This window comes from Globicephala melas, chromosome 10 (assembly GCF_963455315.2).
Source record: "Globicephala melas chromosome 10, mGloMel1.2, whole genome shotgun sequence".
In the NCBI taxonomy this organism is placed as follows: domain Eukaryota; kingdom Metazoa; phylum Chordata; class Mammalia; order Artiodactyla; family Delphinidae; genus Globicephala; species Globicephala melas.
In genome coordinates this window covers 90,460,616-90,476,131 of record NC_083323.1, presented here as the reverse complement: position 1 = coordinate 90,476,131, position 15,516 = coordinate 90,460,616, and the positions used below count along the sequence as shown (strand labels likewise).

The 15,516-nt window shown below is 37.3% G+C and overlaps 1 protein-coding gene across 3 annotated transcripts in view; it reads left to right on the top strand.

Moving 5' to 3' along the window:
* The window catches only part of PTPRO (protein tyrosine phosphatase receptor type O), a 231,335-nt gene that overhangs the window by 156,897 nt on the left and 58,922 nt on the right, over window positions 1-15,516 (top strand). For all 3 annotated transcript variants that reach the window (XM_060306114.1, XM_060306115.1, XM_030841319.2), the window contains 3 exons: window positions 340-451; window positions 4,249-4,400; window positions 5,567-5,687. In XM_060306114.1, the coding sequence (XP_060162097.1) occupies window positions 340-451; window positions 4,249-4,400; window positions 5,567-5,687 (385 nt within the window). The remainder of the gene's footprint in view (window positions 1-339; window positions 452-4,248; window positions 4,401-5,566; window positions 5,688-15,516) is intronic.

The window sequence follows — 15,516 nt, the reverse complement described above, 5'->3', positions numbered from 1 at the left end:
TATTTGCCTTAGAAATCGGAGGCCATGTACATACAGTGACGTACAAATAAATACTAATTCACTTGTGTAATATAACTTAGGAAACTGCAAAAGGAAACCAATACTGAACGTATTTGACTCTATATCTTTTGATCACTTTTTTAAATATATTATATTGTGGTACATCATTTTATTTACACGTCATCTCATTCCAAAAAGAATATTTTTAATGGGAAATAGGAAATACAAAAAGGCAAAAGGAAATTAAAAATTAGTTTTTCATAGCCTGAGAGAAGTACATAACTGTATTCCAAAAATATGATTTTCCCTCTTAGTCTTTTGTCTTCTTGCTTTTTTCAGAGGATAGCTCATCTGTTGCCAGCATGGTACTACAACTTTCGAGTTACCATGGTAACATGGGGAGACCCGGAACTGAGCTGCTGTGACAGTTCCACCATAAGCTTCATAACAGGTGAGTGTGTGGGAAATGGTCCCATGAGGAGAGATCACTATTTTGAGGAAGTTCTGAGGGGACCCATCTCCAGAAATTGCTAGTCATTCACCCAGGACCGACTGAGTATCAATTTCACAGAAGATGATATACTTGATTCTGAAAATTTATTATTTGTTTAAATAATAGCCTTTAGAAATTAAAATATAATTTATATCCTGAGTTACTGTCCTTAATTTCTTTTTATCCTGAGCCACTGCCCTGGATTTATGCACCCCTGTTCAGAATTGATTAGACTCGAGATGTGGCAGGCAGAGCTTTCAGCTTTACACCACACTCAAATGATTTTATCCATTTTGATAATTGTATTTGGTAGAGTGCCTCCATTTCCTTATTAATTAAGCCATTTTCAAAGTCACAGGCTGACTGCAGTACTGTCCACTGCAGGAATTGAAACAGACCTGGAGACACATAAACTTGGGTGTGTGGGTCACACGTTAGCCACCTTCCACCTGTAAACTCCAGCAAGTTAATTCTTCTAAGCCTCAGTTTTTTTCACGTGAAAAATAGGGATGATAATAGTATCTATAATCTGCTATTATTATCTATTGTTACTTCCCAATTAAAAAAGCTACTTAGCAAAATACATGGCACAAAGTTGAAGTACTCACAAAACTGTTAGTGTTGGATCCTCAGAGCCTAAGATTATGTAGGTCACTATCATATGGCAGAGACAGCAGAGGTGGGCAGAGGTAACAACAAGAAGAGGAAATTCATCCGAGAAACAGTAACCCTTATTGTCTGAACTAAGATTTTTTCAAGAACTTTTGATGGTTCTGCAAAGCCATAATTAAATTTATATTGATGGGCTTCCCTGGTGGCGCAGTGGTTGAGAGTCTGCCTGCCGATGCAGGGGACGCGGGTTCGTGCCCCGGTCCGGGAAGATCCCACATGCCGCGGAGCGGCTGGGCCCGTGAGCCATGGCCGCTGAGCCTGCGCGTCCGGAGCCTGTGCTCCGCAACGGGAGAGGCCACAACAGTGAGAGCCCGCGTACCGAAAAAAAAAAAAAAAAAATTATATTGAGAAAAGAAAAGAGAAAGATATTGTTTAGGTGAAGAATAATTTTGTCAAAATAATTTACTCACTGGACTTCTAGCTTTACCCTGTTGAGATTTATCCATTAAAAAAACAATGGAAAGAAATTAATCATGTGAATTCTTACACAATCAACTTACATAGTTCATGACTGTTGTTTACTGGCCAATGTCAAGAGCTTCCTTTGTTCCAGATGTTAATAGTAATATTAAAGTAGAGAAGTGAAAGACTACCATAAAAAGAGAAAATACCAATTATTTGACAAGTCCTGTGTTAGCCTTTTTGACTATATTCATAATCACATACTTAATTATAATTAAACTTCATTGTATCAGTAATTCATACACTTAACTTTATTGAGATTAACACTCTGAGAATGCTCTTTCCTCCTCAGACAGAGCAGCTGTCTGGAAAAAGCCCAGACGTCACATCTGATCACTTGATTGAGCAGCCTTGACCCTGCTAATTTCCAGCTGTAGAACTTTGAGCACATTATCTTAATGATCCTGGACTTGTATTTTCTCACTGGTAAAACTCAAAACATTGCCTAACAACTGGCTAATGAAACAAAGCTAAGCGTAGGGAACTTGCTGTAGTGAGCCAGGACACTTTCTGGACAGAGTGTTCGTGGTGTCTCCCAAGGGGGACATCAGAAATGGAATATTAATAGGATTTGGAGTTCTGGACTCAAATGGTTTAGGTGTGCCTTTCTAAGTTGGGAACTACCTGGGAATGGGCAAAGATCATGAGATAAGAGTTAGGTGGACAAAGCAAGTCTGGATATGTAAACTATGGTTAATAAGCAAGCTACTTGCCTAGGTGAGAAGTCTATTGTCTCCAATAAATTGATCTTTGGGAATTTCTTATTTTTTCCTGGGACCAACCACTAAGTCATGCTGACACTGGGGATCCACAGTGTTATCTAAGTGTATTGACACAGATGGTCTCAATTCTCACATCTATAAAATGGGCATAATAATACCTCATAGGGTAGTGTGAGAATTAAATTATGTAATCTAAATCATTACTAAAATACATATGGTAGCTGAGTTTTATTTTTATACCTGTATCTAAAACTAGTTGAAATTTTAGCTTTTGGCCAGGGGGGGCTTTCTTCCCTCATTTCAGTTTTAAAGCAAATAAAGACCTCATACTTTACTTTTGTACGTTTTCCAATTGTAATCCAAATTGCCAAGTTGTGTGGGAATAGGAATAAAATACTTGAATAAGGTGCGATTTATTAGAACCTCAAGTCTCTTATCTTTGTTAGGCAGTTTGTCTGCAAGTCAAGTTCCTAATTATGCTAGTGTACCAAATAATGTTTAATAAACAAATAGTGACATCTGGTGGCCTTTCAGCAATATGCTGGATTTGAAATCAACAACATGGAGTATAAACATGTGAAGACTTCATACCTGTGAGCTTTGCAATTTTAAATATGTTTGCAATTTTAAATATGTTCACTCAAATTAGAACTTGAGAAAATATTCTTTGAAGAAATATACATATAGGTTCTTGTATATAGTGAATTATATAAAAATATGTTATAAGGCTATAAAGAAACCAGGGTTATTTTCCTTTATTCAAATTTTCTGCAATATGATATGGGTTTGTGCTACTTATTATAGACATGTTGATATTTCAAGATTTTATTGTCAAACATATAGAAATGCTACTTATACTTAGCATGAAACAGAAATACGTTTTTTACTATTACACATCTCTTTAGTGAATAATTGTATCTGAAAGCATAGATAGTTATGAATGTCTGTTATACGTATTAGTGCATGTTAAGGAAAATAAGTCTTTTTGATTTGTAGAAATTCTTCTCCAAACGTTGGTTGGTTTGGGACTGTATCTTGGAATAGGACACTTGACTATCTTCAAACCAACATCACATGGAATGTAAATTCAACTGTGTATTTGTTAAAATCTTCAGAATTATCAGTTACTTTAAAAAATAATTCAAGTGTGCTTTCAAAGCTTATGTATTATAGAGCTTGTGATGAACTCTCCTCCCCTATCAGAATTTTTTTTAATTTAAACGTGTAAAGTTATAAAATAAATTCATAAACTCAGTGTCAGGGAGAATTTAGCTTTTTAAAGTTAAAAATCTCTTCCTTCCCTCCCTTAATACTTGCTTCAGCAACTTTTATTTAGAGCCTACCTTCCGCGAAGCACTGCGCTAGACACGGTCAATGCCATTGTCTTGTTATCTTATGGACATAATATTTATTTTTCTGTTCCTCTACTCATTGATCCTACTGTTGTTTATTCCCGTAAACTTCTTTGCTGCCACAATAAAAAAGATTTATGTTTACAGGACCCGAGTTTCTAGTACTGCTTGGAAAATAAGTTCACCAGTGCCTAATAATATTAATTTATTGAGCCAACAATAAATTAACCCCAAATTTGACCCAAACATGTGAACATTTTTGGAATCTTGTAAATGAAATTTATATAAAAAACCTTGCTCTCCTCAGGTATAGATCTGGCTGTCTTGGGTCTGAGCCATACAAGGTAGTGTCCCACAAAACAAGTGCCCACCTCATACCACCAAACTTCACTATATTATCGACAGGTCCAAGAGTCCCTAGGACCATCATGAGGTGTGAATTTTAATTCTCTAAATTAACTCTATATGGGATTTCATGCTCTGTTGATAAGCACTTTAAGTATTCATAGTCTCTTATACTAAAGTGTAGTTCTTTCCTCCCTCATAGCCCCAGTTGCTCCAGAAATCACTTCTGTGGAATATTTCAACAGTCTGTTATATATCAGTTGGACATACGGGGATGACACGACTGACCTCTCGCATTCTAGAATGCTCCACTGGATGGTTGTTGCAGAAGGAAAGAAGAAAATTAAAAAGAGTGTATGTATCTTTGATTCCCAGTATTGGGCATCTGTTGAAAACCATGAAGCAAACATTTATTGAGACATCAAAAAAATATTCGTGTGCCAAGTGGCACTGTTTTGGGTTCTGGAGACAGGATAGTGAACAAAAATTAAATTCCTTCTTTCACAGAGCTTAGCTTTTAATCTTTAGTAGTGAGTAGTAATCATTGTATCTATTGATTATTGATTTCACCTGTGTTTAAAGTTATGCCCGCGCTTTTTCTTCAGGATACTAAACATTTTCAAGAAAACCATAGTTATTTCATTATTTTCTCCATATATCCCCAACACCTAAATACACGGATGTGTTGGAAATGCAAATTTCTTTTCTCCTGGTTTATTAAGCTTTTTGTTATAGTATTTAGGGTACCAACTAAATGACTGTAATAATATATTTTTTTAAGGCTGTAGATTAAAGAATATCAACACCTATGTCTCTCTCATAGTACCCAGCACTAACAGGGCACCTCTGCTGTGAGGGATCATCCAGGGGTCCAGATTCTTTCTATTTTGCTGCCGCATCTGCCACTATGTGTAGTCCTCATCTGCACAGGCAAAACTTCCTCATCTTTGCAGCCATATTCCAGCCCACAGGAAGGGGAAAAGAGAGGACACAAAGGCCCAGCGCATACAGGGTGTGAACAAAACTATAAGTTGCCCATGGTACCTCCTCTTACCCATGGTTGCAATGGGGTCACATGGTCCCCACTAGCTATAGAAGAAACTGGGAAATATAGTCTTAGTTAAGAAAGCAGATGTCCATAGACATGGTTAGGTTTCTTTTGAGCTTCTCAGCTAAGGCTGAACAATGTTCCTATTAGTAAAACCAAGCAATTGCTTTTTCTAAAATTTGCTGCGAATATGAGGGGAAAAAAGTCAGAGTAGTACCCATTCCACACAAAGGGATTAATCACAAAAATGTCCCTTTATGTATTGTGCCTATTTAGGGCTACCTTGCATTTGGCTCAGCTGAGAAATTTATATCATGTTCAGAGGAAATAATATATTCGTAAGGCTTAATCAACTGTAGATTGCAGCACAGAACAGAGAGGGAACATCTGTGATAGCCCTGTAGTTGTTTGGAATGGTATTCTAGTTCAAGGCCGTTAGAAGCTTAAACCCTCCATTCTGATGATCTTGCAGGTAACGCGCAATGTCATGACCACAATTCTCAGCCTGCCTCCGGGAGATATCTACAATATCTCCGTAACTGCTTGCACTGAAAGAGGAAGTAATACCTCCATGCTCCACCTCGTCAAGCTAGGTAAGAAAAGTACACAGGTGTGTGTGTGAAAATAATCATGCTGGGAGAACTAGTGTGTGTATCTCTTGGTTTAACATGGTCTTCGCAACTCAGTGAAATAGAAAAAAAAATGGTTTGCTGTCTTTTATAAGTACAAAAGAGACTTAATACTATCAAAAGAGTACATTCAACTTATAAATTTCTGTGAGTGCAGTGTTTACTGTGCTGGAGACAAGAGTGTTCATCATTCATAGTAAGGCTAGAGGAACCAACAGGTCTTAGAATTTTAGAGATGGATGGACCTTAGATGTTATCTAGTGCCGTGTTCTCAACCCTATCAGACACCATTCCCCTTTTATATAAATATTATGCAATGCCCTCATTAATATCTTACATTGAAAGTCATAGATAAAATAATCCACATGTTGATTTTTTAAATTTGATATAAATCCTAACTCTAATTCAAAATCAAAATAAAAGAAAAATAATTTATAAAAAATAATATGGATTCCCTATGTATATGTTCAGGTACAGATTTTAGCTATTCTAAAAGTCATAATGGGACTACCTGATGACTACATACAAGGAAAACGAATAAATGTGGGTTTGCAAGAAGTAACAGGATCAGTAGTTCTTCCATACAGGAAGTATAAAAATAAAGAAATGAATAAATCTGTATTAATTAATTTATTATTATTAATTAGAAATAAATTATTTAAATAATTAAAAATAAAGCATATAAAAGTACAGGTGGACCCTAGAATAAAACCTAGAGTTAGGATAAGTACTAAGAGACTAGACAAATTTGCCTGTGATGAAAGAAAGAGGGAAATAACCTTAGTTAAAGTAAAGATAACATGCTGAGAAAAATAATAAGCCGTGGATGAGGGAAAATGAGGAAACTGATATTATGGCAAATGAGCTGGAACTTATTGTGTAGTGTCAAAATAATTATTTATATTATGAAAAACAACTTGGAATGACACTATATGACACAAAACACATCTCCTACATTCAACAATCTACCATGTATTAAAGTAAATAGTTTCAGGTACTTAAAGGGACCTCAGAAGTAATATCCTATAATCAGCTGCAGGCAAAAGAGGACAAATGGGCAAAAAGTTGGGGTTATCATTCTCAAACTGATACTCTTGGGGCAGTATCAGTTTGAGAATGATAACCCCAAAATAAATGCAGTTCAATATGTAATTTTCACAGCAGAGATCTCATCATTTTTATAGTTGAAAATTTTAAATATATACATAACTAGACATCATGAAATCATTTCATGATCCATACAAATATTGAATCATTATGTTGTACACCTGAAACTAATACAATGTTGTGTGTCTATTATAATTCAATAAAAAATAAATGTATAGGGCAATAAAAATAAATTCAAAACATTTAGTTCAACTTACTGACATCACAGTTTCAGATATCTGCTAATTTATATTCTGTGTCTGTCTGTACATGTTTCAAATCGTTTCTGTTATTACACATGTTCATATGTGCAGCTATAAGTAAAGAACAATCCAGGGTGTTTTATTAGCAGCTTAAATACCAGGAGCAGCAGCGCTGACAGCGATGTACCTTTAGAAAACTTGGAAAATCCAGAACCAAACAAAACAATCTTTTCTTAGTATATCCACTAGTTGCATTTCTCTATAATTCAATGCATAAGACACAAAGTCTTAAATCTTTTTTGTCTCTTATTTGGCACAGTAAAAACTAAACTCTTGCACTGAAATCCTTTAGAATTAATTTGGTAATTGAAAATGCATGATGTACTAAATAGACACTATGGGCAGAAAAAGTGAATTATTGAGTAGGTTTTTTTAATAACATTTTTAAAAAAGTTTTATTGGAGTATAGTTTATTTACAATGTTGTTTTAGTTTCAGGTGTACAGCAAAGTGATTCGGTTATACGTATACATATATTCATTCCTTTTCAGATTCTTTTCCCATATAGGTTATTACAGAATATTTAGTAGTGTTCCCTGTGCTATACAGTAGGTCCTTGTTGGTTATCTATTTTATATATAGTAACATGTGTATGTTAATTCCAAGCTCCTAATTTATCCCTCCCCCCTCCATGTTTCCCTCTGGTAACCATAAGTTTGTTTTCAAAATCTGTGAGTCTGTTTCTGTTTTGTAAATAAGTTCATTTATATCATTTTTTAAAATTAGATTCCACATATAAGTGATATCATATGATATTTGTCTTTCTCTGTCTGACTTATTTCTCTTAGTATGATAATCTCTAGATCCATCCATGTTATTGCAAAAGACATTATTTTGTTTGACATTACAGCTGAGTAGTATTCCACTGTATATATGTACCACACCTTCTTTATCCATTCCTCTGTCAATGGACATTTAGGTTGCTTCCATGTCTTAGCCATTGTAAACAGTGCTGCAATGAACATTGGGGTGCATGTATCATTTTGAATTATGGTTTTCTCTGATATATACCCAGGAGTGGAATTGCTGGATCACATGGTAGCTCTATTTTAGTTTTTTAAGGAACCTCCATACTGCTCTCCATAGTGGCTACACCAATTTACATTCCCACCAACAGTGTAGGAGTGTTTCTTTTTCTCCACACCCTCTCCAGTATTTATTGTTTTTAGACTTTTTGATGATGCCATTCTAACTGGTGTGAGGTGATACTTCATTGCAGTTTTGATTTGCGTTTTTCTGATAATTAGTGATGTTGAGCATCTTTTCATGTGCTTTTTGGCCATCTGTATGTCTTCTTTAGAGAAGTGTCTGTTTAGATCTTCTGCCCATTTTTGGATTGGGTTGTTTTTTTTTTTTGATATTGAGCTGCATGAGCTGTTTGTATATTTTGGAGATTAATCCCTGTGGGTCGCTTCATTTGCAAATATTTTCCCTCATTCTGTGGGTTGTCTTTCCATTTTGTTTATGGTTTCCTTTACTGTGCAAAAGCTTTTAAGTTTAATTAGATCCCATTTGTTTATTTTTGTTTTGTTTTTTTAAATTACTCTAGGAAGTGGACTAAAAAAAGATATTGCTGTGATTTATGTGAAAGAGTGTTCTGCCTATGTTTTCCTCTAAGAGTTTTATAGTGTCCAGCCTTACATTTAGGTCTTTGATCCATTTTGAGTTTATTTTTGTGTATGATGTTGAATAGTTTTTAAATAACATCTTAATTCCATTTGTGTCCTTCTTCATGGCAACTTTCTTCAAAATTATTTTACATAACATTAAATTTTTTTCCAATATTAATTGCATGATAAAGTACTTGTACTTATATTTATAGTGGATTTATTCTGATGCAAAGTTATAAATTCATGTGGAATGTGGGACATGGGACAATTTTTCTCTTTGGAACTTTCTTGATTTTTGCAGGACATCTAGTATTTCTGAGCCCTGCCCACCGAAGTATGGTTAACTTCCTCCATTGTGACTATTAAAAACATTTCTGCAAATTTCCAAGCACCCTCAAGGGGGCGGTACTACTCCTACTGAGAATCATGAGTAGAGTTCTTTCATGCACTGCACACAATCTGCTTTTCCCTAGCAGTCTATACTTGAATTCCAGGAATGTGGAGATCACCAGCTTCCAACATTGCACGATCTATTTATTAAGACAAAAAAATCACCTGATTCCAACCATTCCAACTGTGATTTTGTTCTCTGTATGAATGTTAGTTCAAAACTTGTTTCCAGGTAACTGGAATTACTTGAAGATCATGCCTGTGTTGCCCAAGACTTTCTTTTCCCAAGCTTTATGAGCAGAAGCAACCATGAGTGTTTCTCGGGTTTCTAGATGCTTTCTCCAACTTATCTGGTTTGTTGGTCTCCCTTAAAGTACAAGTTCAGAAGTGGTCTTACCAAAGTAGTATTCAGTGGCCTATTGTGTGTTTTACTGTCATTTTTATGTGACATTATGGATGATCCGTGAAGCCTCAGGAATATGGGTTAAAGTCATGAACTGGGACAATTACACTCAAACAAATAGGAATGTGAGTAAGAAAACTGTCATAATTTCCCAAACTTATCATGAGGTTTTGAGTCCCCATGTCTCCCCATTAACAGACAGGACTGCCTAAACCAGTTTAGGAAGTTCCTTTGAGAGCTTCCCTGGTGGTGCAGTGGTTAAGAATCCGCCTGCCAATGCAGGGGATGCAGGTTCGAGCCCTGGTCTGGGAAGATCCCACATGCTGCAGAGCAACTAAGCCCGTGCACCACAACTACTGAGCCTATACTCTAGAGCCCGAGAGCTACAACTGCTGAGCCCACAGCTTGCATGCCTAGAGCCCGTGCTCTGCAACAAGAGAAGCCACCGCAATGAGAAGCCCATGCACCGCAACGAAGAGTAGCCCTGCTCGCCGCAACTAGAGAAAGCCCGCACGCAGCAAACCCAGCGCAGCCAATAAAAGAAATAAAATAAAAATAAATATATTTTTTTAAAGTTCCTTTGAACTTTTCAAATAGAGAAGACACGTTCCCGCAGCAATTATTTCTAGTGAATCATTACCTTTAGAATTGATAAGCTTTTCCATGTTGGTATCTTAATATCAGACAGAATATTATTACCTCTATGCTGTTCCTCTCTGAAAGCAAGACAATCTTTATATAATGTGCCTGTCCTTAGCCCTTTTTTTTCCCCTTAAAATGAAATAACCCTACTCTTTATCCATTTGTCTAAAGGTCTATTTTCCATCCTACTAATGACATTATTGTGTTTTATAAGCTCTTTCAATTTTCTATAGCACACACTACCTTGTCTGCTGTAGATGCTTAATAGATATTTGTTGAATGGAATTGAAACTATAGACCTCGAAGCTGAAATTAGTATTACAGTTAATATTTAACCAAAACAAGTTTCAGCTTTCAGAGAAGTGAAACATTTTGCTTTAGTAATAACTGAACTGCAATTTTTTTCACAAAACATTCACTCTTGCCATTTTTATGTTTCTATACAGCATTCAGTTAGTATACATAAAAGTCAAATTAATTCTACTTTACAGAAAAATATAGCTTTGGCACCCAGATTTTCAGTGCTTGTTTAAATCAGAATGCCATCTTTAACCTAGGAGCAACACTGTTGAACCAACCCTGAGTTTAATTTCTCTGTACAGAGATCTCTTTGGAATGGCTCTACTTGCTGTCATGGAGGACAGGATCTACATCTGGAGAAAGAAGCCAGAAATCCAGAACAACATAAATTAATCCAAGATGGCATGTACAAGGGTAGAAAGCTCTTAAAACAGTTGCCAAAATTTTTCAATTATTATGTCATCAACAGACACCCAGAGAAGATATGTGCCATTAGTGGTGCCGTTTGCAAGGCTTTGAGCCAGTCATCCCATTAAGAATCTTAGGCTGCCAGCAGTTTCATGGTACTATGGTGGTACGTGATGACAGCTCACTTTGGCAGTTAACACAAATGTCAATCAAATCTGCACTAAGACTTGTCATCTTACAAGAGCTCGTTGGTCTGCATACAACTGCGGCTTCAACGAGCAACCAGTTGTAACTGCTAGTCTTGGTGAATCTACCTGGAACTCTGGAGAAACTTTAGGAGGATTTGATAAGCTTGCATCGTACAATCAGTTTTCCAACCTAAAAAGAAAAAAAAAAGGGGGGGGCGACGAAGGAGTGAGGAAAAGAATCAAGAATGAGAAAGAAATAAGAATGAGATTCATAAAATAGATCTATGATAATAGAATATCCATTCATTAATTTATTTAACAAATATATGCTGAGAAACTTCTAAGCACTGCTCAGATGCCAGACTTCTTATCATAATAAACCCAAAAAGTTACGTTCATCTTCTGTTCACAAGGAGCTTACGATCTAGTGAAGGGAGAGATGGTCATAAGTGCTTTACAGAGCATTAAAATAGGGGAGTAGGATGCAGATGGCTTTGAAGTAAAAGCTTTCTCTGAGTAAGCAACGAGAAGAGATCTGAATAGCAAGGATCATCCGTGAAAAGGTTGAGGAAGAGCACGTAGGCAGAAAGAACAGGAGAAGTCAGATTATATGGGACTTGCGAGGCATGGAGTTGAGATTTTATTTTGAAATTGCACATTTGAAGCCATTTAGAGAATTTAACATAAATAATCTGACATATTTAAAATAAGCCTTCCAGTTGCTCAAGGGAGAAAGGATTTGGGGGTGAACAATAAAGGTAGGGAGACCAATTAAGGGATTATTTATCAATAGCCTTAAAAACAGCATTCTAATTAAAATAAGTGCTGTGGGAAATGATGGTAACTTTGACTGAAATGGTAATAATGGAGATGGAGAAAACTGGGCAGAATTCAGGAGCTGTTTTGGAGGTTGTGTCCCCAGAATTTTCTGATGGGGTGAAACAGCAAATGAGAGAAAGAGAAATTAAGAATGTCTCTTAGGCTTTGCTCTTGAGCAACTAGGGTGGTGGGTGGTACAAAAACTGAGATTGAAAGGACTAGAAAAACTAGAAGAGGAGGAAACTGGAGGAAAGCTGAGAGTCAAGGATTCTTCCTCAGACATAAAAAATCAAAAGGACATCCAAGTGCAGTTTTCAAGTAAAGAGACTGTTGATATATGTGTCTGGAGATCAGGGGAGAATTCTAGGCTGGAAACATAAATTTGGGGGTGTCTGGATAAGATCATCAAGTACTAAGTAGAAACCGAGGAGAGGAGCCCTGGGTCTAGCCAAGAAGAACCACTCTAGCATTTAGAGACTGAGCAGAGGGAGAGGAGTTAGCAAGAGAGACATGGAAGGAACAGCCAATAAAGTCAGAGAAAGGCGAAAAACAGAATGTGTACACCACTGTTGTCAAAGGTCTGCTTTATCCTGACCACCAACCTGCTCAGGCAGGTTCAAGATAAGGACTCAGATAACTTTAGTTCTAGGAGAGATTTGGAGATAATTTAGTGCAATGTCCTCATTTGGGCAAGTTGAAACCTAGAGAAATCTGTTGAGCCTGGATCTAGAAACAGTACTTTTTAATCCATCTGCTGGCTTATGTCTTCCTGGATTTGGGGTGTATTTTTTTTCTAAAAACTTCATTTTTCTATGAACGCATGTAACAGAGCAGGAAGGAGCCTCACACCCATTCCTGTGGCTTTCTGTTCCTGTTTGGGAATTTGAGCATTGTGAAATTGCCTTGATTTCCTTAATCTCCGCCATGAAAGTTTTTATATAGATGAGAAATCTTTAAAACATAATTTGACGATAGATACAGATGTTAGGAATTGGGGGGATATTAGAATCTGCTCTCTTCTCTAACTCTCTCTCTCTCTCTCTCTCTCTCTCTCATGCACACTCACACATCAAATTTTAGTAGCTTACAAATAATTATATCCATTTTGATGAAATGTAATTTCTGACTATATAAAAGCCCAGCCATTACAAGGTACCGCCTTTCCTGGTCTCTCTGTCAGTTGAGAAAATTTGTTTAATTCTTATGTTGAAGTCATTGAGTGTACAATTTTGGGAAATAGTTACTTGGATATATGCACTTCTCATTTTTGGTACGAACTGAGTTAAGTGTTGTGTCATGGCAAACTGAAGTCTAAAGTTCCTCTCCCTAGCCACCCATCCCTTTCCTTGAATCCTCTCCCGGTAAGTGACTAACTTGTTATTCCCCTTACCCACCACCAAAACAAACAAACAAAAATGAGTTCAATAAGAAGGTGAATAAATTTGTGTCAATGTAGCACAGAGAGAGGAAAGGAAGATGAACGAATGAATGGATTGAAGAGAGGGAGGAAATGATAAAGGAAAGAAAGTGTGTATATCCTTTATTTATATATATTTACATTTAACATAATTTGTATATATATAAACACACTTTACGCAGGTATTCTATTAATTTGGGTAATAATATGACTGTGATGGCTGGCAAAAATTTACCAAGTACAACATATATATACCACCAGTCAATTAGAAAGAAGATAATAAAATAACCAAGGTACTATAGTTTTTAAAAATTAACTTATCCTATCAGTCAACAAATCTTTATTTAACATTTATTATGTGCTTCCCACTAATCTAGATGCTGAGGATACAGAAATGAACAAAGCTGACAGAAATTTCTATCCTCCTTCTAGTGGAGAAAAAGAGACAAGCATAAATATAAGGATGCCAAATGGTGATAAGTGTTATGGAGAAAAATGAAGCAGGAAGAGTTCTGTGGTGCAGGTGGGGATGCAGTTTTTGTAGGGATGGGGATAGAGGAAGCTTCACTGTGAAGGTGCTATTTCAGCCAAATCCTGAGGGAGCTGCAGATGCCGAGCAGGTAGCTGGGAGGAGAGTCTGTAGGCAGAAGGAACCACAGATGCAAAGTTCAAGAAGCAGCGCTGCGCTTGGAAAGTTCAAGGAAAAGTTGAGAAGGCAGTGTCACTGACGTGGAATAGAGACAAAGAAGAGTAACTTAGAAGGCAGAAAGGTAGCAAGGGAACAAATCGTGCAGGGTTTAACCAGAGAGAGATGACGTTCCCCTGGATGGTTCAAGCAGAGGAGTAACATGACCTGACCAGTTCCAGGGATCACATGGGTGAGGGTAAAAGCAGGAGACCAGTTAGATAAGATGACCTTTCATCCCAGTTGCTTCAGGTACCAGTTTAGGTCTGTTATGGATCAGGTAAAAGCTAGTCATCTTCTTTAGCAATCCCTTTCCTCCCAAAAGGATTCCAACTGGACACTTTTGATAACTTACATGATCACCCTCCTCCTTAGGGTTAGGAGGCTGTAGCGTCTATCCAGATACCAGCTTATACTCGCTTCCACCAGCGTGATGAAAAGTGATCAGATTCAAAGTTTATTTGGAAGGTGGGGCTGAGAGAATCTACTGATAGATTTAGGTGTTGTCTATGAATGAATGAAAGAGGTCTAGGGAAATGACAAGTTCTGGGGTCTGAGAAATTGGAAGGACAAAGGTGCAATTTATTGAGTTGAGGAAGATTATGGGGGAGGCAGGTTTGGGGGGAAAGGTCAGAAGTTCGGTTTGGGATATGTCAACATTTGAAGGTGCCTGTTAAACAATAAAGAACAGTTACTGAGTAGGCAGTTGGAGAAAGGAGCTTGGGTTCTGGGGATTTCAGCACTGGAAATATAAATATGAGGGTAGACAGAAAACAGACTTGATGAGGTTATCAGGGAACAAGTAATGAAAAAAGAATGCTACCCAAGAACTAAGCCCTAGGCACCCCAACTTTTAAGAGTGGAAGTGGTGAGGGAAAACCAGCAAAGGAGCCTGAGAAAAAGTGGTCAGTAAAGTAAGAAGAAGCACATAAAATGTGATGTCCTAGGGCTTCCCTGGTGGCGCAGTGGTTGAGAGTCCACCTGCCAATGCAGGGGACGTGGGTTTGTGCCCCGGTCCGGGAGGATCCCACATGCCGCGGAGCGGCTGGGCCCGTGAGCCAATGGCCGCTGGGCCTGTGCGTCCGGAGCCTGTGCTCCGCAACGGGAGAGGCCACAACAGTGAGAGGCCCACGTACCGCAAAAAAAAAAAAAAAAAAATCTGATGTCCTAAGAGCCAAGCAAAGAAAGTACTTACCTGAGTGAATAGACAGTGATCAACATGTCAAGTTTGTTGATAAGTTAGATGACAAATCAGAATTGATCACTGATCTTAGCAACCCAGAAGTCATTGGTGATTTGCAGAGAAGGCATTTGGGTGGAGTGGTGAGTGAGGAAAAAAAGATAACAAAAGCAGAAAAACTGAAGACAGCTGGAATTAAACTTTTGCGGAGGTAAGACTGTAAAAAGGTGAGAAAATGGGCAGTAGCTGAGGATAAAAGGATCCAAGTTTGTATTTTGTTTTGTTTTTCCTTGCCTTTAAGTGGGTGGAAACAGTTTGCCATTGAGCTTAATCAGAATGATTC